This window comes from Diadema antillarum, unplaced genomic scaffold (assembly GCF_040938485.1).
Source record: "Diadema antillarum isolate AM-2024a unplaced genomic scaffold, OU_Dant_1.0 scf00000086, whole genome shotgun sequence".
NCBI lineage: Eukaryota > Metazoa > Echinodermata > Echinoidea > Diadematoida > Diadematidae > Diadema > Diadema antillarum.
This window is the reverse complement of record NW_027270975.1, coordinates 349,944-377,886: the sequence shown is the minus strand read 5'-3', so window position 1 is coordinate 377,886 and position 27,943 is coordinate 349,944. Positions and strand designations below refer to the sequence as shown.

Here is a 27,943-nt window from a genome sequence, read left to right as displayed (position 1 = left end):
TTAAGCTGGAAGGACCATCATTCGTGGGGCGATGCACATCGACATCAGTTCCTGGAACAGCAACTTGCAGGCGTATGGCATTCTGACCTGAGACACCTGTAGGAATGTAAAAAGAGTGCAATTCACAACTTTTCACTTTGCTGTGAAGTCAGACATGTGATGATTAATGGTTGCAGCAAAAGCAAATTTACCCTGCTCTGTCTAGAAAGTATTTATGAGTCATATTTTGAACAAACCACAAACTGAGTCATGGAATAAAAACATCTTCAAAAGTTATGATGTATCACTTGTATCATTCTAGGAAGAGGTTTTTCATTGGCACAGCAGACAAACTATATCTTGAGTAAACAGAAAATATAGGTCACAGAGTCTACCATGCTGCCAAAAGCTTATCGTAAAGGATATTGGCACAGTCGATAATTTATCATTCATGGTTATCGTGTAGACATGGCTGATAAGGAACGAAGAGCTAAAACATGCTTTATGCTCTGCAATTCTGCATGAAATGGAATGAGGAAAATTTGTCAATTAGTATATTCAAAAACATGTTAAAGACAGCTGACTCATCACACATCAGCGGTGTGAATCACAGTATGCCATTTCAGTTTTTATATATTTGCTTGTTTTTTTTCCTGAAAACTCTACAAAATTTGCAAAGAAATCTCTCCATACCTGCGTCTTGTTCTTGCATCCTCTGCACTCAAAGGTGTTGTTCCTCAAATTAGCAATGGCAATGAGTCCACAGAAGTTGCAGACGTGGACCCTATATGGGTCTGACACCTCAAAGAGACGCTCCCGCAGGAACTGAGCAGCACCATGGGAGATTTGGCAGTCGCGCTCCATCTCGCCAAAACGTAGACCACCATCCCTTTTATCAAAAAGAGTGAGAGAAGAGGTCAAGCTTATTCCTGTTTCTACATTGCCAATAATTCTGGTATTCATAGAACAAACTATTTTGCTAAAGCCCAGTGCAAGTTTCCTTTGACATTGGGAAGACAGTTAATAGGATGCCTTAAAGGAAAAGCAGAAGTTTTTTGAAACCTGAGGATGCTCCACTTCAAAGGTTAGGACATCAACACTCTCTTCACTTTTCAAAATTGTTTAAGCTACTTTTTAATGCAGCTGGTGAGAAGACTTAGTAGCATAATGCCATATTTCAACTGACACAAATACATTATGTGCTAAGAAAAGAAAATGTTCTGCATTCTAATTTTTCCTTTTTCTGCATCTTAATTTTTCCCTAAATACTCCAACCTTGTACACCTCAGCATCTTCTCACAAAAAAACACATGAGATTCAAACTGAGCTGATATTTAAATGATTCACAATCGATTACACTTTGACCAGAATAAAGCACCAAAGTAGCATTTTGTGAGGGTGTATATGTACAGTGCGGAGTTTGCTGTGATCTTACCAAACATATCGCAGAGGACTGATATTAACTACAACATGTTGACAAACTGATGTGTGTATGAAAGCATCACTGGTGGCTGGCATAAGGCACTGAAAATTCACTCAGCACAGCATAGACAGAAAATATTTGTACAGTGACTCCGTTTTGAAAAACATGGTTAAAACCCAAATCTTGTTATGACACAGTAAGAGTTCAGGTCCCAAAATCATTTATATCTTTATTTTTGAGCTATAACAAAATTTCCATATAATAAAAAAAAAAGTAGTACTGGTCCTGATGACTACATTATAATGGAAATCATCTGTATTAATTCTGGACACACTACTTGGGTTGCACCCACACAAACAATCACACACTCTCATACACACACACACATATGTAACCCTGCACCACAAAACCAACAAAAAGTCGCCAGACACGGATATTTAGTTATGGGCGATTCTGAAAGAGCAGACTCTAAGCCTTAAAATGGTGTATAACTCAATTCAAATAGACTCTCCTAACCTATCTAAATATTGGAAAGAAAGCACACACTCTGGAAAAGTGTAAACAGAGAAAACAGGTTCCGAAGTACAGGTTCTATTCAAGCGCTTAATGGGGTCGTATAGTTTTGGTTGAGACCAAACTTCCAAGTTTCTAACATTTTTGGTAAAATAATGAGAAACTTCTTGCAAAATATGAAAAAACATGTAGTTCCCAGAGGAATTAAATGTTAATTTGATGAAAATTGTTTTTGAAATGGCTGAAATATCCAAAAAAAAGAGCAATCCTAATAAAAGGTGGGACCCACCTTTTATTATGAACACTTTGTTTTTCATGGATGTCTCACCAATTCAAAAACCAATTGTCATCAAATAAACTTCGAATTCCTCTCAGAATGGTATGCTCTGTACTATTTCATAAGTGTTTTTTAGGTATCTCGCAAAAAGTTAAAAGCCCAATTCTCATCTCTTCAAATACTATACCATCCCTTTAATCTTTAGTATTAAGCGGTGCTACCTGTAAGATGAAAGGGACTAAAAAAAAGGATTTTAACCATCGTAGCAACAACAATGAAGAAATTATAAGATTAAGCTGAAATTAGGCATGATCTACTATCACACTATGTCCATGATTAATGTCAACTATCAAAACAGTAGCATTATCCTTTCAAAAGATATCTGAGTTGAAAGTGGAGAGTGTGCAAAGGATTTTCATGAGATAAAAGGGACCTCGAAGACACATGTACATGATCACACAACTCTTTACCAAAAAAGGAGTTGTAGAAAAACTGCTAAAAACCCACTTTCCCATTCATTTTATGATTCCAAACTCAGAATAAGGTAGAAGAAGAAAAATTCTTTCCAAAAAAATGAAAAACTAAAAATTGACGTGGTTGACCTGTTTCACCTCTTTTGAGTTCTCACGTAAAATCAAGTCAATCAACTTTTAATTAGTTTTGTGATGCACGGTCACATATATGTGCAGCTTTCATAGATAAGTGGTATTTTCTTGAGATATTTATATCTCGCAGTCTTATAAGACTGAACTGCACAAAGAATTACATGGTAAAAGAGACAACAATGACTACACAAAAAGTATTCACATTAAAAAAAAAAACTAGAAATGTCGCTACAGCGACTGGTTATACCCCCGCCAAACAATATTTCATAAGCTTTGGTCAAAACAACATTTCATAAGCTTTGGTCAAAAAACTGAGGAAGTAGTTAAATCCACAAGATCTTTCCTTGATCTTCTGCCATTAATATGGCATTACCATGGCAACGTACTATCGGGTACTGTCAAAAAATGCGTCTTGCACATCTACGACCAAAGGCACACATCTGTACCAAGTTTCATGGAAATTGGGCAAAAACTGAGGAAGTAGTTTGCAACACAAAATTTTCCATCATTTTGGCTCATAATATGTGAGCTGTTACCATGGCAACATACTTTTTGTCACTGTCAAGAAATGTGTCATGCTGACCTATATCCTAAGACAAACATTCAATATGAATTCCATGAGAATTGGAAGAACACTGATGAAGCAGTTTTGCCATGAAGCATTTTGCCCTATATTTTACCAATAACATGCCGTTATCATGGCAACGCACTTTTTGCCACTGCGGAAATATGTGTCTTGCACATTAACATATTCAGATGAACATCTGTACCTAATTTCATAAAAATTGATCAAAAACTGTGGGAGGAGTTCGCGACGCAAGATTTGTACCCATTTTTGCCCATAATATGCCGTTACCATGGCAACGTACTTTTGGGTACTGTCAAAAAATACGTCTTTGCACATCTACAACCCAAGGCACACATCTGTGCCAAGTTTTATGGGAATCGGTTGAAAACTGAGGAAGTAGTTCGCGACGCAAGATTTGCAACGGACCGACTGCCCGACCGACCGCCCGACCGCCCGACCGCCCGACCGACCGCCCGACCGACCGTCCGCTGATTCCTATATACCCCCTTCAAACTTCGTTTGGCGGGGGTATAAAAAGAGTATAAAGTACACCCAAATGAATAAAATGAGATATCATCTCACAGGATGTACCGAAAGGGCAAGAATTGAACTGTTCCTTTATACATCAATTCATAACAAAAACACATGGTCAGGTAACAAGGGTTCGGGATTCATTCTCTGTCTTTCACTATCTCTCATACACACCCTTTCACTCTTTGTCACTTTCCCTCACTCTTTCGCACAGGCTCTTGCATACACACCACCACCCTCACACAAAATAAATGCATTGTACTCAGTCCTGTTGATTTCTTGCTCTCACTACACATCAGTACTAATCACAAACTTACACATTAACATCAAAACACTACTGACCAATAAAAGACTCTTACGAAGATAAACAATTGTAAACAATATGCCTACTAAATTATATTGCACAGAAATGACTGTAGCGTTACCTTTCCCAGAGGAAATATTTCTCCACTTAGAAACAGTACATTATAAATGTACATCTCTACCATCCTTGTTTCAGTGGATTTGTTTTAAGAGTGTTGTTCTCCTCACCTTGATCTGCCCTCCATAGGTTGTCGGTTGAGAATCTGCACAGGGCCCCTGGCCCTGGAGTGGATCTTGTCGTCCACCATGTGCTTCAGCCGTTGGTAGTAGGTGGGACCAAGGAAAATCTGGGTGCTGATCTTTCTGCCTGTGAAACCGCAGAACAGGACCTGAAGGCAGGAAAGAGGGCAGAAAGACCAGAAAGTGAGTATATGTGACCCGCTACAACAAAAGGATCCGAAAGTCGGGGAAGGACAATCTTCTGAAAATGGCATGACGTTATTCCCTTACTCTTCTACTTTAATTTCATATATAGCACAACTAATAAAAGTACTCAGTTGTGGAGATATCGATGATTTTATTAGCCCATGTCAAGTAGTTGAGGAAATCCTTTGGTGTGCATATTTGCTAATGAGCAATTCTATTCTAGCAGTCCAATGCTCATGGTTTTCTAGTGTACTGCAGCAGGCAGTGAATGAAGTTCAATTCAATATCTGCCGATCGGTTCCCTTTAATCTGGGGCGATCCTGTACCGGGGAAACCTTCATCAGCACACACATATTCTCTCTGGGTGCATTCGAGTGCTCTAAAGCGAACCAAAGCGAACTGAACCAGAGCGTTCCGTACTGAACTGTGCCAGATTTGGAGCATTTGAGTGCTCTGTTGAGAAAGCATACATCATGAATTATTTTTAGAGCGAGTCACACATTTTGTAGCAACAGGGTCACTCACCCAGCGCACTTAAACTACTTACAGATGTCCCAAGAATGAAAATGAACTCTTTGAATTGTGACATATGTGCATGATACGCCCATTCTTAACATGCAAACTTTTGGTATGCTTTTGGTACCCTTTTGGAGCACATCGGGAAGTGGTCCACTTTTGGTTCAGTTCAGTACGGTGAGGTACACTTTAGGAGCGTTGGGGCACTCCTCTGGCACGGGTACGGTACGATACATTTGCTTTTGGAGAGCGCTCGAACGCACCCTCTGTTCACCTGCTGGGGAAGATTCTCACCTCATTGCCTCTCTGATGGTAGCCGTACTCATGGAGGAGGTTTGAAACCTTCTGCACGTTGACTGAATCGTTGAAGGGCGTGGCATCGCCTATCTCTCCCTTGTTGGAGGACACCTTGCCCTGCAGGCACTCGATCAAGTGACCGATGGTCATCCGGGAGGGAATGGCGTGGGGGTTGATGATGATGTCCGGCGAGATGCCCTCGCAGGTGAAGGGCATGTCCTGAGGTGGGATGACCACAACAGTGACAGACGGTTAGTGGTGGTATTACCTACAGGTACTGTTCCCATGCTGAACCATTTGATCACAATAATTCAGGAATATCTCAAATGATTTCAAATTCAGCCCTAACTTTAAAAAAAAGAAAAAGAGAAAAAGAAAATAATTAGTCTGCCCGAGTGATCACATCAGTGTCTCACAGATTCTGGCTTGTAGAATCAATACGATAACAAGTTCCCTTATTCTTTATTTTATGATTATAACAAGATTATTGCGATAACAACATAAAAATACAGGTCCAAAAATCATCAACTATATCTCTCTACATACTATACTGTTTGGCTACAGCAACATTTTGACATCACGAAAGAAACTGCTGGTCCTAAGGACCTCATTATAACGGGAGTTGCCTATATACAAATAGACACATTACATGATGCAACAGATCTGTCTGATATGAATGAACACAAACATTTGCTTTACAAATGTTTAACATGGGCAAATTTAATCGTATAACACTCTTTGAGATACTAGTATTTGAATAATCTGTGTCACGGAGATTCTTGCCTACTTTTCATACTCTTCAACTAGTTATTTTTGACTCAAAAGTATATTTTGCTTGTCATTTTGTAGCCAACAGTCAACAGCCAACCACTGACCGGACAAAAAAACAAGATAAAAAGTAAACATCAAACGTAAGGTACAGGGATGAAGAAGACTAATGGGATCTACAATACACTATATCAAAAAAAAAAAAAAATTACAATCAGATTTTTGCATTGATAACACCCAACATGATTAACCCGTCTTAATGCTACTTCAGGGCCTTAAAATATAACATCTTAGCTCTATTTTGCAGAAAACCCCATTCAATTTGGTTAAGTGGTCACAGAGAAATGTGGATTGTTGTAAAGCATGTCATGAGTCTGATTCTTCCAAGTTTAGTACTTGGATGCTCTCGGAACTACATATTAATATGTTAACACAATAGACAGAACTTGGAGGGAAGGAATTCCTGACATGCTCTACAAAAATCCTCATTTCTCTTTGACCACTGAAGCAAATTGAATGGGATTTTCTGTAAGATGTGGGTAATGAGTTATAGTTTCCCACTCTGAAATTGTGCTTGGACTGATTCACTATTTTTAAATTTATCATTGCAGAGGGTACCGTTGTAATTTTTGGGGGTACACACAGTAGTGTGATCCTTTCATCATCTACACCCGTTTCAAGATGGATGGATGCTCTAATACAGTAATTCCTCCATCTTGTCACTTAGTAGGCAAGGGGAAGTGAGGGGGGAAAATTCTGTTAAGAGCACGATGAAGACAGGTTTCCCAGAGTATGTTGTCATCACACCGGGCTGATATACACAAATATTGCCCAAGCAGTGTCTAGCATCATGCAACAGTTTACCTCCACTCTGTACTTGATTCCACATGTTCCCTTCTGTCCGTGTCGACTGGCAAACTTGTCTCCAATCTGCGGGACGCGTACTGATCTCACCTACAAAATGTGCCATTAATGGGGTTCAGCATTAAAGTAGACCACAAACAAGCATACAGATATTCATGAAAGTGGCCAACACCTCATGCCCTCCAGTCTGGCCTTGTGAAAAGTAATTAGAACCATGAGGTTATATAATACAGCTCTTTACCTTGCCAACAGATATGATATAAACATGGTAATTAGCATAAAAGTGGATATGATTGTTCTCATATATTTTCACTCACAGAATAATCACACACAAATGAAATCAAAAAGAGATACAATTCATCTTTTTTTTGAAGTACTTAAACCCTCACGAAACTGCTTGCTGCAGAAGGTTTTAACATGATTTAGTTTTGTCATGATGATGCTGTTACCATGGGCCAAATATCATTTGAAATGCTTTAAAAGTAGAAAAGGTTTACTCTTTCAGAACCCCCCCCCCTTCCCAGTCTGCATCACTGACCCCTACTGCATATTTCAGACCTTCTGGACATTGAGCTGTGGGCAACTTTAACAGACTTTTGCAATGTAAGAATCTAAGCATCTATCAAATACACTAGTTGTGAATGATCACATCTACATGAAACACAACTACAGATCTCTGATCCCATACTGGCAGTCCTATGGCTCTGGGGTCAGGGGTCACATCTCTCACCTTTATCTTGCAGAACTTGTATCCCTCCTGGTTGATGCTGACCATGACCTGGTCAATGATGCCGGTCTCCGTCGACCTCATGAAGGTGCTGCAGTCACGCTTGGTAAAACGACGACTGGTGCCTTCAAACTAATCGACATTGTTCCATGCAAAGAAAAAAGATTGTGGCACACAAATCAATCATGTGCTGGTCTTTCTTGCCACCCATTTTCTCTGTCAGGCAATAAGTGACTTTTTGCATGTCATCAAGCAGACCACCAAAATGTACAAGGGACAATCTTATCTCAACCCACAAAGTAGAAGAAGTGTGAGAATCATGTGTCACATCAAGATATCTCAATACAGAAGACAGATTTGGATAATGTGCCCTCCTTGACCTTTACTGTCCTTTGTTCATCTACTTGCACTCTGATGTCTTAAAACTACTCTATATGCTATATATTTCTTGGGATTTTTATTTTTGCAAATTTTGCAACATTGGGCGATATTTTCAAATTGAACAACATGCAAAAATATTATCTCTGAACCTCACATGAATGTGATGTGCACAGATACGTCATTTCTCTGTTCATTACTCTACTTCACGATTGCTCATTTAATCAGCGACGAAATTGTTGACAAGTCCTGATTGGCAAAAAATAAGACTGGCTAAATACATGGCGTATACAGTAATTGCTAATGAATAAGGATTTCCCAATCCCCTTAACTCTTTATGTGCCACATTCGCACGTCCGACTCGGTCGACGGCGTGCCAACTTCGCATATTCTGCTCAAACACACAAACCCGCCCAATCCGATCAATAATTTGCCAAATGCTGCGGTACAATGAAAGGTTTTCTCGCGTTTCTGCTCCTCTCACATACAGCTTGCATTATGTGGTGATTGATTATCAAGAGATGTTCCCTACAGGATTTGCGTGTAAATTGTAAGTTCCAGTGACTGTTTTGTGTGCAAAAGTCATGCCTTTGCAGTTATGTAGCTACTAGTCATGTGAAAGAAAAACAATCATGGATTTGTAGTACAATAATACATCAAAGCACAGCTTGGGATTTTTTCCAAAACTTTACTCACTATTTGTCCAGCTCAACAGAAATCTAAAGAAGTTACATAGACTTGAAAAACAGAATGTTTTCTCAAAGCATGACTGCGTTAGCGTCCCAGAATAATGTGGCACACAGGGGGTTTCCACCATGGCACGTGAAGAGTTAATGGATACTGCTGGTCATCATGGCCCACCTTGTAGACTGATGCACATTGCTACACCAGAGAGGGCTGGTTAATGTACAACTAGGTCAAGTTTGAATTGATTACTGAATGCTGATATAACAAAACAGCTTGGCAAGTGATACGAAGTGCCTGAGCACATTCAAAGGGCTTATAAACAAAGGCAGATCAACACACATGCACTATGTACGGTACATGGAAGAGCTACGTGTTTATCGTGAGGAATTGCAGTTGCATCGTTATGTGTCTAGCACCTCAAGTCATGTTGGGTCAGTCTCACAATCTATTTCAGCTCTCTAACCACAGGAAACCTAAATCAGTCAATTTCTCGCACCTCGTCGTCATTCTCTGGCAGAGTGACAGTCTTGCCGATGATCACATCATCACCGGACACCCTGGAGCCCGGAGGAATGATACCATCTTCTTCCAGTTTGTCGTACACTGCGTTTCGCATCCCTGCCAGGGGGACAAAGAAAAATTGCAATTAATCACTTGACATCTCACTTACAATGTCTGAGAAAAACAGGAAAATTCTGAGACTGAGAAATTCCACTACAAGAAAGTTCATATAGGTATATGTTTGCTTTCTTTCTTTGTCATTTTGCCTCGAACATCCATTCCACTAGAATCGAAAGTTCAGGCCCCTTTTGACTCACTTTTACTCCACTGGCTCACTCTCATTGAATGAGCAGTTTTCAGCAGCTTTTTCTTCCTGCCTTATTCCAAAATACACACAGGCGTAAATTCTAACCGTGATTTCCTTTTGCATGATTAAATGCTACACTTATCAATCAAGGGCAAGTACATGACAATGTTCGTCTACACACAGGGGCAAATTCCAAAGCATAGCTGTATTGTCTGGACTGAGTTATATGGAAACTACAAATGGCAGACACCTATCTGCCAAAGCTGGTACTCATATACTCAAATTTGTAATGGATGAAATGAACCATTCTTTCATCTGCGAAATTCAAAAGTCAAGCTAGTAACCAGTTAGGTGTCATTGATCGGCTACCAGGTGTGCCCTGGTTGCAGAGTAATTTGGCTTGCACAGTGTATGTAAACTATGCTATGCCATTTTTTGCAATTGGTTTTGAAGAAGAACGCATTACAGTGAAATAAATTTCTTTGAACAAATATGCAATGTAACGAAATCAAAAGAGCGGCAAAAAAAAAAAAAAAAAAAACTGACTGAATTCAGACAAAAATTAAGAGCACTCAAACTACTTTTGACACAAGTGAACAAGATCACAAAGCAAATCAAAAGCTGCTGCTTGTTTCCCAATTTTATTGCACAGTAGTCTAGAACAACGCTTCTCAACCTTTTTTTCCACCAGAGGCCCACTTTGGCCCCTATAAGGTTTTTCCTGGCCCAGTTTGATGGAACACAAATGTATTTGTATTGATCTTTTGGCCAACATCACGGCCCACTTGCTGAGAAGTGGGGGTCCTGAAAGTCATAAGAGGAGGTGCCTGCCTTACCTTGACACGTCTCCCTTGAAGGCTTTTCAAACATCTCATCCTTGTCTGTTGTCTTTGACTCTGCATCCTTGTAGGACCGGTAGAACACAGACCTACAGCACAATGACCGATAAATATGCCATTATCAGGGGAACACGATTGAGCAAACAAAAACATAAAGACAATGAAAAGAGCCAACAGTAGCTCATACTATGAACACACGAGAACAGTTTATACAGCTAGTAATAATAATAATAATGATGATTAATCACTAATAACAATGATGATGATCATCATCATCATAATCATAATAATAAGTATAACTGCACACTATACTTTCTTTTATCAACATAATCACGAGTACATTACAAAAGCTGTATGAGTTGTAACAGACAGATGAGACTTGACCTTGGTCAAAAACTAAATGTAGATGAATGCCTGACAGAAAGACACAGATTATTCCACATTTCCTTCGCAACACATGTGAATGAACAAGGTATCATCAAGAGGATATTTCAACTTTGTGCAACTTCGAGAATTTTAGAGGCAAATACACCTTTGGAGCAATGATTCTCAATTCACCAGGTTTAAGGGCAGATTCGTAGCAATTCAAATGAGCACAATACATTACTACACAGAAACTGCCTTTAACTAACTGCTAAGTCTGACCTAAAGAAACCTCTGTCGATGGCACTAGCATTAAGGATGACAGAGTCCTCCTGGTTGTAGCCAGTGTAGGAAGCGATGGCCACGATGGAGTTGATGCCCGCCGGCAGCTCCCTGAAGCGGAGGTACTCCATGGATCGGGTGGTGGTCAGCGGCTTCTGTGGGTAGTACAGGACGTGGGCCAGGGTGTCCATCCGGACGTGGTAGTTGGTGATGTATACACCCATGGCTTGCTTGCCCATGGCAGACTGGTAGGTGTTACGTGGCGACTGCAGCATAGAGGTTTCAAAAGAGCACACGATACACAATTAGAAGCAAAAGGCACAAGTTGGTGGTTATGCTGATGCCTCTCTCAAAATTGTCATACATTAATTACAAATGAAAAAGTGTATGGCATGCATCACATGCAGTTGTAAGAAAAGATCATAACTCTCATTGGTTAAGCACACTGTGTTTGTCCAGAAGAAGGAATTCTGCTGAAATATTTTTGTCTTTAGAATTGAACTCGAAGAGGACCAAGTAAGGTAGAGTGACACTGGCCAACACTGACAAAATCTAGTGGACAATGTGTACCATCTCTGTAACCCACCTGGTTGTGATCAGGAAAAGGGATGATAGAGGCGCACACGCCCAGAATCATTGATGGGTGGATCTCGCAGTGGGTGTAGGTAGAGCAGTAGCCAGTCCCTTTCTCCTGGAGGTCATCGGGGGTCATTGCCAGCATGACCGTCTCTTCCTCCATGGTGTCAATGTACTCCACCACACCACTGGCTACCAGGTCCTGCCAGCTGTTGTCAAAATGAAATTTGGTAAATAGGTTGAGGATGGATTAAGAGGACAAGGCATTCACAATTATAACATTGTACATTCCCTGTCACTCAATGAACAACATACATTTGTACACTCACATACATACCCATGCATTTACATAGACTCACACACATACTGACTGTTCTAGGAGAATTCCGCCCTGGATAATTACCCCAACCCTTTCCCTGACCCTAATCCTACACCTCATCCTCACCCCGACCCAAATTCTAGCGCTAAACCTAACCCTAACCTTAATCTTTACTCTAACCCTATCACTAATCAGTATCTAGCCAGGGGGTAATTGTCCTCAGAGGGTAATTGTCCTGATTACGACACAGACACACACAGAGGTTGGTGATAATTATATAATAGGGCCCTGCCCTAGGGTTCCCTTGAATGGCACCATCATTTGTACAAGCTATGTTCCCCCCACTCCAGTCATCTGTTTTCAAAAAGATTAAATGCTTAAAGTTATGAAAAGTAGCTAATTTGGGTATTGGGGTCCATCTCTTACAGACCACCATTGGTGCATCATCACAATTTGTACAAGCTGATCCCCTGCCTCCCCCCCCCCCCCTGCATTTGAAAATTTCTGCAAAGTTTGGTCGAAATGCAACCAAACACAATTGCTTTATGAAGAAGAAGAAAGTTTAAAACTGAGAGAATTTGCTAACTGGTGATACTGACCTGTAGTTGGTGTACTCTCTCTCCTTCAGCATGTTGATGTGTCTCTTCTTCAGGAGGAGCTTCTGGTTCTCGACAATGAGCAGTGGCCGACAGATCCGACCAGCGTCTGTGAAGATGCGGATCTCCCTCTCCCTGATGTCCCTCACCATGGAAACCTGGATGAGGGTGAGATGACAGCATTAAAGGCATCTCTAACAGATGAATAGCTTTTATCAATTTTTAATCTTCTTTTTTTTTCAGATGACAGCAGTTATTTCAGCCTTATAATACATTCTGAACACTTGCAGCATCTTCTTGTTGCTTGGGATTCCAAAATAGCTGAAGCTCATCTGAAACTTTGACTTGACTGAAATGATATATCTGTCAAAAGATACCAGTATGTCATATTTCTTGAAGCTTGTTCCTCATGTGATTACCGAGGATACTGTAATACCTTCAAATGAACAAGACAGTGTTTCATCTCACTAAATCGATTACCATTCACTTGCAGTGTAGTTTACATGAAGTATCTCACTGGTACCAGTCCTTTACAATGTATTTATCATCAGAAAGTCAGCACTTTCTGCTTGGGGCATGAATTATACACCAACTTTGGTAATTTGCCATGACAGTCAAAGATACACAAACACAATAATATTGATGATATGCGAAACACAAATACAAAAAAAAAAAAAAAAAAAATACAAGTGCCAAGTGCCATGAAATATCTATTTCATCCTTTCTAAGAGGGTATACCAAACACTTGCAAGATGCATTCAGATCTTTGCAACTTACTAATGGTTGCCCATGTGGTTGACGACATTAGCTTCATGGTTGAAGTAATAAAAACTACCCCATGAAAGATACCTTCCTTGCCTTTAGCAATCAGCAATGGTTGCAAACTAAGGGGAAAACCTGAACATGTACTACTTCTGCTCCTCACTCTCCTAGATGTTCATGTAAATTGAGCTACACAGCTGACACACACATTTTCTGTAGGAAGGTGGAATCTGCATGTATCATTACACAAGTTATACAGTGCTCATTGGATAATCAAGAACCACTTTTATGGGGAAAACTGCTCTAGTGCAACAAAATTCAATGTATCAATCATTTCATATGTTATATTCATTGCTCAAAGGAGAATGAAACCAAAAAACGTATGTAGATTGAGTGAATGCAAAAACACTATTTCAAATAACTGTGAAATAACTGTAAAATAACTGTGCATTGGTTTGTATAGTGGAGTGATTTGCACAGGCCAATACCAGCCAGCACTTGTAGTAGTAGCCCTGCTTAAACAAGAGGACAGCTCATCTCCTGACCTTCCCAATTTAGTGGGGTGCAGCATATTTAGGCAGGCATGCTGAAGTCGGCTAATATCTTTCAACATCATTACCCACAGCTGTGTCTCACATTTCTGTTTTGTGGATCTACAGCACTGTCACAAGCCACAGGTATTAAAGTACTTGGAATACAAAACCATCCCTTCTCTAAACATGAGCCTTGAAAACACAAGAGTGACCTCTCACCTCTGACACGATGATATCCATCTGCCTGCGAAGCTTCTTGAGAGTGTTCATGAGCTGCTCGGGGTCACGGTGGATTCCCACCCAACAGCCATTCACAAAGATCTTGGTGGCCCTGGTTGACAGGCAATATTTAACAGAGGTTAATTAGAATTTGACCCTGACTTTTGAATCCCGACCTCATATCCACCAGGACCAAAATCATCTCAATGCACATAGCTTTATTGAAAGTCATACTTTGTATCATGCTGAATTAAATATGCTATTAAAATTCTTTTTCAAGTCATTGAGACAGATCAGAATTCATTCCGACATTCAACAATTCCATCCCAAACATATTCTAGGCAATTTGCTTCTACATTGCAATTTACATTTTGTATTAAGAGACACGACTGATTTCAACACATATTTTTCCACTTATATCAAGTCGGTAATATCTCACAATGCAATATTGCTCTTAGACCTTGACTGAATTAAAACAATAATTCAATTGGTGTGATAATTTGGATTTCAAAGTGTATCCCATTACATTTGACAGTTGTCTTCACATCCCATAATTGGTTTATCTGTGTATGGTCATACTAATTCCAATATAGATACCCCTATCTTATTACGAAAGTGGTTAGATATGCTGACTGGAGCCACAATGCAAGGATAACAGGTGCACTGCCAATCTGTAGCATAATGCACCAGCACTGACTTCAGCGGCAAAGGTTTTTGACATTGCTGTTTTTTTATGGGATGATCACTACTGGGGGTGGTCTTTTCCACACAATATCACATTTTTAGGAAGAAAATGAAAATCTTCTTGACCCATTGCGAAATAGAACCTTGTAGATAAAGTCAGAGAGCTTACTCGTTGATGGCAGAGGGGGCTATCTCCTCCAAGTTCTCCATACTCCATTCCTCCAAGAATTCCAGGATTGGACTTGGCTGAGACCCTACAGAGATGTACGCCATCAGGGCCAGATTCTTCACCAGACCAACAGCATGGCCCTGTAGGAATGCAAAGTCAGACCCCCACAGATGTGAATATGCGGGACTACTAATGGTGCATGTTTACAACATGGGTACACCTAATCTCTCAATTCAAAAGGGCTGCATTAGATTTTAAACTTCATGCTTGGTTATGTGGAAACTAGGTCATTTCATGATGAGAGGAAATCATGATATAACAAACTTTTACCTGTGTTAAACTTCTCATTATTCATGGAGGTCCACAGCACAAATTTAACTGATGTGCTGCATCCACAAAGGTTGCAAAGTAAAATATCAATTAAAATACCAATTAAAATCAATATATTAATACTTGCTGCTGGAAAACAAAAGGTTGTGTAACACTGTCAACCAAACTGATGCTTCATTTGTTCAAAATGCATGTCAGTCATATTTGTCACTGAAAACTCGGGACATACATGACACGAAAGAAAGGCCAGAAGATATCTCTCTCTCTGCACAGGTCATACCCTACCTCCGGTGTCTCGGCAGGACACACCATGCCCCACTGGGTGTTGTGCAGCTGACGAGGGCGAGCTAGCTTGCCATCTCGTCCCACGGGTGAGTTCAGTCGACGCAAGTGAGAGAGCGTCGACACAAACGTCAATCTGTTCAGCACCTGTTCACCAATACGAGATCAAACAAAATGAGTGTTACCACCAGTGGATTGACACAGAAGTAAAAGAAGAGTGTTTAAGCAATGAGAGTGTAATTATCATTGAGACCATCTTATCATGCCAATCCCCTCAATGGCATTGCAAGACTGACAACATTCTGTCATCAAAACCAGAGGTTCCAACGAGCAATCAGAGAGATACTTACGTGTTATATGCATCTCAATAGCCATGTATGAATTCCAAATTTGGGACTTCTACACTCTCCAAGCAGGACATTAACCCACTAGTCACTGAAACGCCAGAAACCGGCTGTTCATTCTCTTTTTTTTTTCCTTTTTTTTTATTGACCATTTTTTTCCATAGAATATATAATAGTGTTATTTGAAAGAGGACAAAGGTCAACAAAAGCATGTCAGAATTACTTCAGTGACACACCATTCTCTTGGTAAAGTCCTAATAGGCTTTCAAATAAACATAACTTATGACAAAAATAAAAATGCCGTGAGCTATTTCACATCATTTAGAACGTTGTCGAAAAGGGGAGTAATACAGTCATACCTTCTAGGGAACAATAGGCCATTTTTAGGAATCCTCCTGCAGAATAAACTTGGCAGCTCTGAGCATTGGTTTAATCTCATATGGAATGTCATTACTTTAAGTCTAGTGTAAAGGGGCCACACATAAGAATACACCAGCCCTACAGCCAGAGAAGGTCTGAGTATGACCAGCTATAATACATTATCCCATTGTATTACTGTTAAGGGGCCATAGAGGGTTAGAATCTTGCCCATATGTGGCAAATCCAACATACGTCAAAAATAAAAGGGGCTGAACAGGATTTCACTTTGACCAAGCAATGATAAACTATGATGATTCCTTTTCTTACCGCAAAGGGGATCAACATGGCTTCACTCTAACCTAACTGTAATAAACACATCAAGACCTTGTCTTCTGCAAAGGGGCCAAACATGGCTGTGTTTTGACCCACCTGCGATACACCAGCCCTGGCTTGATGGGCCTTCTTCTGGTCACCCCAGTTGCCGGTAGCCAGGGAGTACTTCAATCCGTCTGTGATGATTCTTGTTTTGATTGCCAACTCCATATTGAAGTCCTGAATAGGACATTGGATGATGAAATAGAAAAAAAATATATACTCATGGAACCAACAAAGAAATGGAATGTGGTAGAAAAAAAAGTAATCTTCGATCGATTATATCGGCAAGAAGAAATTGCATAGGGTCTGGATAATGATTTGACACATGCTAAACTTCAAATCCGTGAAAATCTTGACTAAAAGAATGCAAACAACTGAGTAACAACTGCCTAGATTCGGCTACAGTAAATATATGGTTTGTAGAAGAGCAAACAAAAGTGAACATCAATGTCTTAAATCACAAGAGGAGATGAACAGCTATGTATGTTGAGCAAAGTCATCCCTATACCATATGAGGGCAGGACAAATTCTTGCTTATATAGTGATCATAGCAGTAACTTTGTTACAGCAGTTACTTAGTGACTATTAGATTTACGTACCCCCCCCCCAAAAAATAAAAAATAAAAAAAATATATATATGTATATATATATATATATATATATATAAAATATATATATATATATATATATATATTTCCAACAACTTGTAACTTCCATCTTTTTTTCCCTTTTGACCTCCAACGCCTTACCCTACACTTTCAACACCTTTTATAGAGACTACAATCATGGAACGAGAGTAATGTAGTGAAAGGTCATTGTGTACATCATGGTATGCCACAACATGACAAACACATCTTACATGCTATTTTCAATGGAATGACTTCAAAAACTTTTGGCACCCCTTATGGCGAAATTTTGGGGCAAAAGTAACACAATCATCACTGACTCTGACATTTGACCTTTCACCATAGTCATATGTGGTACGTCATCACATTACCTGCATAAAGTCAGAGATCAAGAAAGGATCAAAGGTGTGTGTACAGTCAACTTTGGCAATATAACCCCTACAGTTTTCTAACTTATGTTTTTATATATATATATTTTCCTTGCAATGAAGTAAGCCAATCACATATAAATCTAAAGCTTAGTATCTGGCAAATTCATATCTACCCAAAAGCAAAAAATTATTTCCCCGACATTATATGACTTCCGCGATGACGCATCACATATTGCTGTTTCATAATGGCATCCCTCCCGCTCCCTCACCTTGCCCTTGTCGATGAACTTCTGGGCATAGATGCGGACTTCCTTCAGGAGGTTCTTGAAGAGACCCCTGAAGAGGAAGGCCAGGAGTGGTCCCGCAAGGTCCAGTCGCTTGTTGCCGTAGTGATCACGGTCATCGACCTCTCGGCGACCGATCGTGGCGAGGAGCAGTCTGTGCACGCAGTAACTGCCAGGGGAAGAGTAGAAACACAGAAATGCATGCTGTACATGATGCTGACCACACTGTTTCCCAACACCTCATTATCATCAGATCTGCAGAATACTCCTTGCATTTTTTTTTCTTTTGCCACACCCTAAAATCCAGTATAAAAGAACAAAATGCTTAACTTCTGTTCTACATTGTAAGTCTCTGACATCTCTGACACTTACATGAACAGGTCACTGTGACTGAAGTAAATTATCATGATTAACCCTTTGCTCATTCCAATCACTTTCTGCCCCATAAACACGAGTCTAGAAAAGGAGAATTATTAGCTACGTTGTATCTCTTAGAAATCTATACAAGCACGGCTACAAAAAAGCTTTTAAAGTGTTTGTTTACTGGGACTCACCAAAGCCTAACACTTGACAAATCTCATTCATTCATAGTTTAATAAAGTTTGAGATTAAAGCTACATGACAACATATGTCCATATAGTTTGCAAAAAATAAACTTCTTCCATTTACCATGAAAATAATCTCATAACTCAATAGCCACTGCATCATTACCCGAGGAAGTATGCCTTCTTGGTCTCGCAGAAGTCGCTGACTCCAACGTGAGGCAACATCTCCTTTTGCAGAATCTCCCGGGCATACTTGATTCGCTTATCTTTGGTGACACCAGGCCGCGCCCCACGGGCTCCAATGAAGTTAAGTGCCACACTCTGCTCCTGAATGACAAAGGCCTCATCGAGAGAGGGTTTGACCTGAAAAGAGATCACAGCAGAAACTATGTGTAAGTTTAACACAGATGTCATCTGTAAGTGCCCTCGATGCACGTGTAGTATGATGCTCTAAAGGGAGAAATGCTATACAGCTCATGTAGTAGTGTACTCACATTAATAGAGTTTAAGAGTCTCTGTTTTTGTTTTTAACAATTTTTTTTTCATTTAATTCTTGGGGAGGGACGTTCCAGAGGATGCATGAATGAAAAATTTGTGAATGATAGAGTATGTTTTATGCACATATCTAGACAATTTAATTTCACTGCAGTGATGCACCTATCACTGTCTTAAATTGTATTGAGACCCATTAAGAAATGATCAAAGATTTAGTTGATTAAAGTAATCATCTCATTGGGTATTGTCTTCTGTATTCGGCTGGCATTCTGTCTAAGCCTCATGTCACATTATACGCAATTCAGGAGACAGTATAGATGTTTTGTGTCATATTGCCCTTTGTAATGATGAAGAATGTTAAATAGAAAAGATGATTATCTGAATATATATACGTGTAAGTAAACTACTCTTATAAACAACCAATATGTGGCTATCAATGAATAGAAAACAGGTATGAAAAAACAAAATTGAACATGCAGAAGACAAGTGACTCTGGCAAAGATCAGTTCATTTTCATTTCTCTTTTAAACTATGGCAAATTGAATAACCAAATACAATCATATGAGGGGAAAACATCTCAACCCTACACTTTTGGGAATTGGACCATACCACGTTTTCTTTTTTTTTTATAAATTCAGATCGAATAGTAATAGAAAAATTGATCAAATAATACAATCTAAAATTCATTGATCCAGCAAACCAAATAAAGGAATTTCAGGATTAGCTTCTGGTTTTTCTCATCCACCAATCTTCTCAACAGCCTAGATAAAGAAATTGGAGTGCTGCACATGCAGAAAACGAAAAGTAAGAGGAAGCAATATCTGTTACCATTTCCATCATTTCCGGGTCATCAAAGTCGTAGATGATGTGTTCCAGGATGTCTCTGTCAGCCACAAAGCCCAGAGCCCTGAAGACCACCATGATAGGGACCTCCTGTCTGATGTAGGGCAGCACGGCAATCATCCGCTGACCGATGGCACTCTTCCTGGCTCCCTGTCCACAAACAGACACAGCGGATTCATTTAAAGAGGGCTTTAGGACATTTTCAATCGACATTTCATTTCATCCATTCATCTGTAGCAACAAAAAAGTGTACCAACATTAAGGGCCTTTAAAGGCCTACTCATTTCATAAAAAATACATTGTAGAAATTTTGATTACATCTTGAAGCAGAAAAGTGCTTCGTAAATATTTTAGTCTTTTTTGCATTTACGGCATTCTCGGTCAAATATTGATGGAATTTTTTTTTTTCAAAAACTAGCTTTTAGGATTAATAACTTTTAATTTCATAAACCTCACAAACCTATAAAGCAGTGTGTGTTTCACTCTTGTAGAAATGACACATTTAAAAAATGTCATGATATGTTGTATATATATGAAATATACAATTCATTGATAAAATTTCATGCATAAACCACCTGATATGTCTCCAAAAGCACTGTCTGGCTGCAGCAAATAGTTGAATGATAAACATACACACACAAAAAAAAGAGATTTACATACTGGTGGCACCTTGTCTCTAACAACTAAACATTGAATTCTGAATATCTAAGAAATGATTTATGATGGCATCAATTTTGGTGCAAGAGACTCTCATTCGCAAACTTACTAATAAACAGACTCTCAAACATTAAAAAAAAAAAAAAACTTGAAAGCTCCATTCCCTGCTTATCCTCACCTGACCCCCCTTGGCCATCATGTGAACCCACAGGGTGCTGGTGGGGCGGGATGAGTGCTCCAGACAGGAGCGGCACTCAGCCGTGAAGGCGTACTTGGAGTCCTTCTTGGCGAAGACGTAGACTGAGTTCGTTGACATCTTCTCCTGGGCAATGAGCACCTTCTCCGAGCCATTGATGATGAAGTAGCCGCCAGGGTCCAGGGGACATTCGTTCAACTCTGGACAGGGATTGAACAGACAAAACGAGGTGATGTTAAATCTGCAAGGAGTACCAACACATCAGTGAGGCTGTTCTGTCTTGTCAATTCAAACTCCGGAAGCTGTCAATGCTGATATTTTCCTTTATATCGCAAGAAAAAAAAAATACTAGAAGAAGAGTAAGATGGCATGACAGGAGGGAAAGACAACCAACTTGTCAGTGCAATAGGAGAATGAATCTTTGTTATAATCTTTAAGCACCGAGGAAGTATTCCTGATTTTCACTGATACATTGACATAAAATATGACCTAACATTAAAATTTGGCACACCTAAGTAAACTTCTTACAAGAAGAGAAAAGGTAATGACATGAAGAAGACATGAACATTGCCTGACGAAAGGCATCCAGAATCGATGGAAAAACAATTTGTAGATCCATGATCAATTCAGGATCATCTACTCACAAGCCCTATACCACTGCTGGCTTTAAAGTAGTTGCAAATCTTATCATCACCAATCATTGCTCCTCTGTTGCTTCAAAGCCTTCTTTATATTTCCACTGGTTTCTGGGAGCACAAACAAACATGTCATGTGGCAGGGAGTCACACCACATACCTGTCAGATCACGATCTGTGAGGCCGTTGAGGAGGCAGTAGGTGGAGCGAAGCATGATGGGGATCTTGCCGATGAAGGTCTTCTGATGAATCGTCTCCTGGGGATCTTCCCCATCCTTTAACACAGTCTTGGTGATGTCGACGTAGAGTGGGGCGGAGTACCTATTGGGTAAAAATAGAATAATATAGAGTCTAATATACATATTATTGATTAACATAGAATCTGTAATCTTCTATAGAATATTTTTTTTCTCAATTACAGATTAGGAGATCTGATCAATGTACAAATTTCTGATTGATCACATTTGTAAATAGATGAAAAGTAACTATTAATATTATATCATCATGAATATGAACTCCAATAGATCTTGTCAGTATTAAAGCAATTAACCATGAGTCATTTTACATTCATATTCAAAGTGAACTAAAACAGCATTACACAGTTGCAAGTATTACAAAAGTCAAAGAAATTGTGCAAAAATGGAATGATTTGCACAATTTCAAGTGTTCTGATGGTTACTATTGATATCAAAATCATAACAATAATCATTATCAACTTAAATAATACATGTATGTCTGTGAACTGTGGTTTTAATGACAATATGATATACCAATATGAAGCTAAAAAGTAAAATCATACAATGAGTCACAATAGTAAGCTTGTGAATTTTTCATTTCCATACCACATACTGCTGGGTAACTTGAACCATAAGATACATGTATTTATTGTGGAAATGATCACATACAAAGAAAAAAAATGAAGATTGATACAGTTTTCACTAACGTGAGATTTCGAAGACGAGCCTCATTTGGCATCATAGGGCTTGGTGAACCATCTTTCTCCCAATGCGTTGGTTTGGAGAGGTAGATCTGTTCAAACTTGAGCAGATATCTTGTCTGCAAAGAAGAAAATGGTGCCGGTATACACGTCAGTTGGTAGGGCAGTATGCATGCACCTCTCAGTTTTCAAGTGACAATCAAACAAACCATAGAAACAGAGGCAAAAAAAACAAAAAAAACATGCAAAATGATGCAACTTTATTGAAATGCATGCAAAGCTTCACAAAATCTACTATTTATTCAGCTCTTCTCTACTGTAAAAAAGGAAGTTTTTGCAGTGTTTAATTTTTCGTGCATTTCACGCGACCAGAAACCAGCATGAAAATAAAAACATGTGAATATTTTTGCCCATTGTACATAATGTATGTTCCACTAATATAATGTCTTGATTTCACAGAATGATAAACATGCAAAATTCATCTCACCATGCCCAGCGCAAAAAAATGACTTGCACAAAAATAACCGTTTCTACAGTATTCTGTTTGGATGACAACCTGACATGTTTGTGATGATAAAGTGAATTGATCCAAAGCTCCACAAATTTGGCTACTTATCTCTAATACTTCAAATGTCTTCTGGAGTGAGATGATATGTGATATCAATATTGGCTGAAAAATTGTGTCCAAAATTCTGTCACAGCTGATGTGAGGGGGAAAGTCCCCACTGCTTGTGATTGTTTGCTTACTGGAATTTCTTGTTCTGTGGTCATGTGCTGGGCTTCTGCCTGAAGGTCTACGGCTGGCGAGTCCTCCACAATGCGCTGCACGGACATTTGAATGAACTCATCAAAGGAGTCCAGCTGCTGTCGGACTAGACCCTTCTCATCAAAGTACGAACTGATGACAATCCAGCACGCCTCCTGCCAGCGATCTGGGGTAATTTCATCCGTCTCATCATCTCCATAGATTTCTGTCGGTTGAAGGGAAAAGCAGTTTCACAAAAGATGTACTATAGTGTATATGTATGCCAATCATACATTGTACATATGCAGATCAGCTACTGTTCTGGTGTCAACTGACAGTACAGAACTGCAGCAGCATCAACAAATAAACTAACACATACTGCAGACCACATCCAAGTGTATCTACACTGTATTTCCCGAGCATTAGTAGCTAGAAGTATACATTGTAATTGTATCTATTTACTGTGTCACTTTTCTACGTGCTACAATGTAGGGCCTAGGCCCTAAATTTAACTTTAGAAATTAGAATCTTCCAAGACACGTTTATACAAGTTCTGTTCTTTAGAATATAGAGTAAAATACCCCGTTTAGCAATTACGGCAGTTTAAGGGTTTTTCCACACTGTAAACAATTCAGGTCAATTATTTTCAATCATTTCATATATCATACACAAGATTATTTATTAGCGCTATTATTTTCATTAAAAATTTGACCAACGACAAACGCAGTTTTCATGATTTACCAGGGCAAAACCCGGCACAATTTTCGCCGATATGCACCATAGTAGCTCTGCTTGCGGCACGATGTACAATCTCTCTGCAATATGCGCGTGCTCCGCGATCTTCAGTTGAACGCCTTCACATGTCTTGCGAAGATTGCGTAAGCGCCAATTCCCATTGCGAAAGCACGTTAAAACAGCAGGCGCACATGCACTGGCTGCAAGCAGGATTGCAATTCTGGCGGTGTTGTTGATGTCTTTCTCCTGTTTTTCTCATTTTTTTTCAATAGTAACATCCACTTTCCGAATAAAATGGCGGCCCACATCCGCTCGCGAAAGTTCTATTTTATGTGAGTATATGTTTTCAAAATCCATGAACATCGGGAAAATGACAAAAAAAAATCCAGTTTCTTGGACCATTGTTTCTTAACTGTGATGTTTAGTCAAGAAGTACCGAAAATAAAATTTTGGATGCGATAATACTAATAGCCGATATGCTGTCATTTAGGTGAGAAAATCTAACTTTTGTCGGAGATTGTGCCCATCTTATCGGTTGGTTTTGTTGATTGGTAGAGTGTTAGTATATGTGTAGTGTGCATGTAACAGTGCAATGCTGTTTTTAGCGGTATATTACCGAGTATGTTGTACATCACGTCATATAAATTAGCATATTAGTGCGTATAAGAGCCGCCGGAGGCGGGGCCTTTGGCCCCGCCTCCGGCGGCTCTCCCTTAGAGATGAATTTCAGCCCGAAGGGCTGAAATTCGTCTTTCCCGTCGTCTGGGGCCCCCAAAAAGCCCGGGAACGGAACGGCCGTCAAAAAGTAGGTTGACCACACAATTTTTATGAAAATTGAGTGGTTTCAGAGGAAAACTGCTCTAAATCAAGATAACTCGAGTAAATCGTCGATAAAGAAAATTGAGCCAATTTTGACGGAACTATTTTAAAGGTGATGACGTCATCACAACTGACAGCTCTTCTTCCTTTCACTCTTTTCGACACAAGTCATTCACGATCAATCACACTACACACTAGTTTGGCAAGGCAGCGCGTATACGCATATTGTCTAGAGACATGTGCGCACTCGACTGCTATACGTATTGTACACTGCACTAGTAAACATGCGCGCGTTCTGCAGACTCAATACGCGCTACCACTGCACACGTACGCATCATAAGCTGTTGTGTGTAGGTACTGTCGTACGACTGCATAGAGTCAACATGGTGGGCTGTCAAGAGCACCCACACAGTGCGTAAGCTCTACTGTAAGCTAGCACCAGCAATTAGATAAGTGATTGTTTTCTAGTCTCACCTAAATTGCTATCGATTTCTAGGATACGGACTATCCTCAACTCCTAAAAACGTGAGTATTCATCGTAAATTCGGGTAAATTTTTACGGCTAGTCTAGACTAGCATCGTCAGGATCTAGAACTACATTATTCGGGGGACACCCCCGAAACCCCCGAGAACAACGTAAGATACCACACTTCTCATCGCACAGAGCAAAGAAAACACACATAAACAAATGCAATCGTCGACAGCCGAATCACGGACCGTATCGCAGATCGGATTAATATTTCAGATGGTTGCTATCGGCAAGCGTAATTACGCTCTTTTCAGAGCGATTTGCGCTCTCCGTGATTGGTTGCCGGTATTCTGTAATTTACAGAAATTTTCTGTAATTCCGCTCGCGAAAGTTCTATTTTATGTGAGTAGACCTATATGTTTTCAAAATCCATGAACATCGGGAAAATGACAAAAAAAAATCCAGTTTCTTGGACCATTGTTTCTTAACTGTGATGTTTAGTCAAGAAGTACCGAAAATAAAATTTTGGATGCGATAATACTAATAGCCGATATGCTGTCATTTAGGTGAGAAAATCTAACTTTTGTCGGAGATTGTGCCCATCTTATCGGTTGGTTTTGTTGATTGGTAGAGTGTTAGTATATGTGTAGTGTGCATGTAACAGTGCAATGCTGTTTTTAGCGGTATATTACCGAGTATGTTGTACATTGTACCTGCCGCGAACGGAAGCACGGCCGCTTTTACTGCCGCAGTTAAGTTTAGATTCTACTCCAAGATCTACGTTTGTATGTACCAGGTAAATCTAAAATGGCTTGCACACCAATACACGTCACCAATACACCAATACACCAGTACTACTGTGAATACCTAAAACGTATAACGGTTACATGTATTGTTGAAATGAATATCATTAGGTACAACATTGTAAATTTGTTCTAGAGGGTCTACACTGTAGGCCTTTTGAAATGGCAATCCCTCATTACACATGAGTAGGTACGTGGGACTACAGTGCAGTGTAGCCCTAGTTAGTACGTGGTAGGGCCTACATGTTGCAACGGCACAGTTGTATTAACTGCCATCTGCGAGCGCGAGCGTTATTTCTTATTCGATAAATATGTTCTTGCTTTGTTTCAGAAATACACATACCTTCTTCTTGTTCGTACATCTTCGAAACGTGTACAGACCGTATGAAACAGCAGATATACACACGATTGACAGAGAAAGCCCGGGTAAGCGCTCTTTCTCTGTGCGAAAATGGCGACAATCAATGCATCCAGTCCATGGTCCAGCGCGCGATTTTTTTTTCCGTAACCCTAACGCGTCGAAATTGCCCATTGTGTCACTTGAGCAAAGACTATCAGTGTACAAGTTGGTTTTTGTACGCATGTGCGTGGACTTCGCAGTTAGGCGTTGAGTTCGTACTGTTACACAGTATATACAGAGTACCATTGGCATGGTCGTCTGCTAACCACAGAATCAGATTACAATGTGAGAATGGGACGCCGTCCTTCAACCAGAAACATAGCAACGGGTTTGTGTGTATGGGTATGTGTATGCGCGTGTGTGAGTGTGTGTTTGTGTGTGTGTGTGTGTGTGTGTGTGTGTGTGTGTGTTTCCACTTCACATGTCATCGCCATCGCGTTCGGCTTTGCCTCAGGTGGTATTTCTGTAGTTTTGTTCGCCGTCTACTGACACTTTTCCTGTGTCTCGCGAGACTTACGTTACTAGGATGCATGCAAACTCGACGTCGTCATCGATATCTTGCAAAAAGTAAATTGGAAATCTAATTGAAGCTTGGAATAAATCATAATCAAAGTATTATATATACGTAGCGACACGTAGCGGTAGGTTAGTGAAGCAACCTTCTTTGTCAAATTTGTAATCTGCTGTTTACATGTAGATTAACGTCTGTATATCTTTTCATTTTACTCATGTTTGTATTCTCATATACACTATAATATTGTATATCTTTTGTGTCATGTGTAATCTTTGAGTATTGTATTCACTGGTTTGTTATATTGTTATTTATACTCTTTGTTTGTACTCTCATACCCCGAGAGGGGGTCGAAAGAGTCAATAAAATTAACAAAATTCACAAATATTTAGGTCTACAGCTGCAGCGATTGCTATTGTTAACATTGATCATGTTTATTAAGCCCCACAAAATCAGATTCGAAGAGGACATTAGTTGGTCTTGGGTAACATGGATGAACTCCTAGGTTGATTTGGGTTTATCCTCCAACTTCATGATGATTCAGAAAGGCGCAGTATAGGCTCCTTTTTAGTTCAGGTTCATGTATATCAAGGTATATATGATTACATTCTCATGCAATAAAATCCATGATGAAGATGGGGGAGAGAAGAGAAACTGCGGGAGGGGGGGGGGAGCTAGTAATCATCGATTTTGATCGATGAAATCTCTCTATAAATATCTTAATTTAATCAGCTTAAAAAAGGAATTTTGGATCGGCATTAAAAATCAAAACATGTACAAAATTGCTCTCACGGTATCACGGTTTGAATTGCTCTATCAATAATTTTTTGATGTTCACTTTATCATTGCCAACTCTATAGTCCTTCTCATCACTTACCATCGTCACCTCTACCACCACGACCATCACTGAAGGAAACCAAAAACCCAAAAGGAAATGTGGATTGAGTGAAAGCAGCAACATTAGTAGAACACATCAGTGAAAGTTTAAGGAAAATCGGGCAATCGATGCAAAAGTTATGAATTTTTAAAGTTTGGATGTTGGAACCACTGGATGCATGACATCATGTGTGGGCAACAACATAAAGAAAATATAAAGAAAACAAACATGTTTTCTTTTTTCTTGAGTAATGGAAGAGCATTTGATTAACCACTTTCAGAAAATATAGGGG

The 27,943-nt window shown here is 39.6% G+C and overlaps 1 protein-coding gene across 1 annotated transcript; it reads right to left on the bottom strand.

The window, feature by feature from the left end:
* On the bottom strand, positions 1 to 26,297 carry LOC139717930 (DNA-directed RNA polymerase II subunit RPB2). Its single transcript, XM_071629414.1, has 23 exons — positions 26,207 to 26,297; positions 23,040 to 23,263; positions 22,299 to 22,411; positions 21,516 to 21,676; positions 20,703 to 20,920; positions 19,853 to 20,017; positions 18,696 to 18,892; positions 17,970 to 18,153; positions 16,758 to 16,880; positions 15,628 to 15,771; positions 15,013 to 15,152; positions 14,160 to 14,271; positions 12,649 to 12,803; positions 11,741 to 11,939; positions 11,155 to 11,420; positions 10,507 to 10,598; positions 9,359 to 9,480; positions 7,801 to 7,929; positions 7,071 to 7,160; positions 5,436 to 5,657; positions 4,428 to 4,588; positions 673 to 868; positions 1 to 96 (listed from the first exon to the last, which is right to left on the bottom strand). Exons 1-23 carry the CDS (start codon positions 26,223 to 26,225, stop codon positions 1 to 3), a joined length of 3,528 nt encoding a protein of 1,175 aa, XP_071485515.1. The 5' UTR covers positions 26,226 to 26,297.
* Between the last annotated feature and the right edge of the window lie 1,646 nt (positions 26,298 to 27,943).

Excerpts from the sequence above, each read along its gene's own strand:
- LOC139717930 (XM_071629414.1), bottom strand. Across the intron at positions 11,421-11,740 it reads CTTTTCCTGATCACAACCAG|TCGCCACGTAACACCTACCA; the intron begins GTGGGTTACAGA and ends TCTATGCTGCAG. Across the intron at positions 7,161-7,800 it reads ACAAGTTCTGCAAGATAAAG|GTGAGATCAGTACGCGTCCC; the intron begins GTGAGAGATGTG and ends CACATTTTGTAG.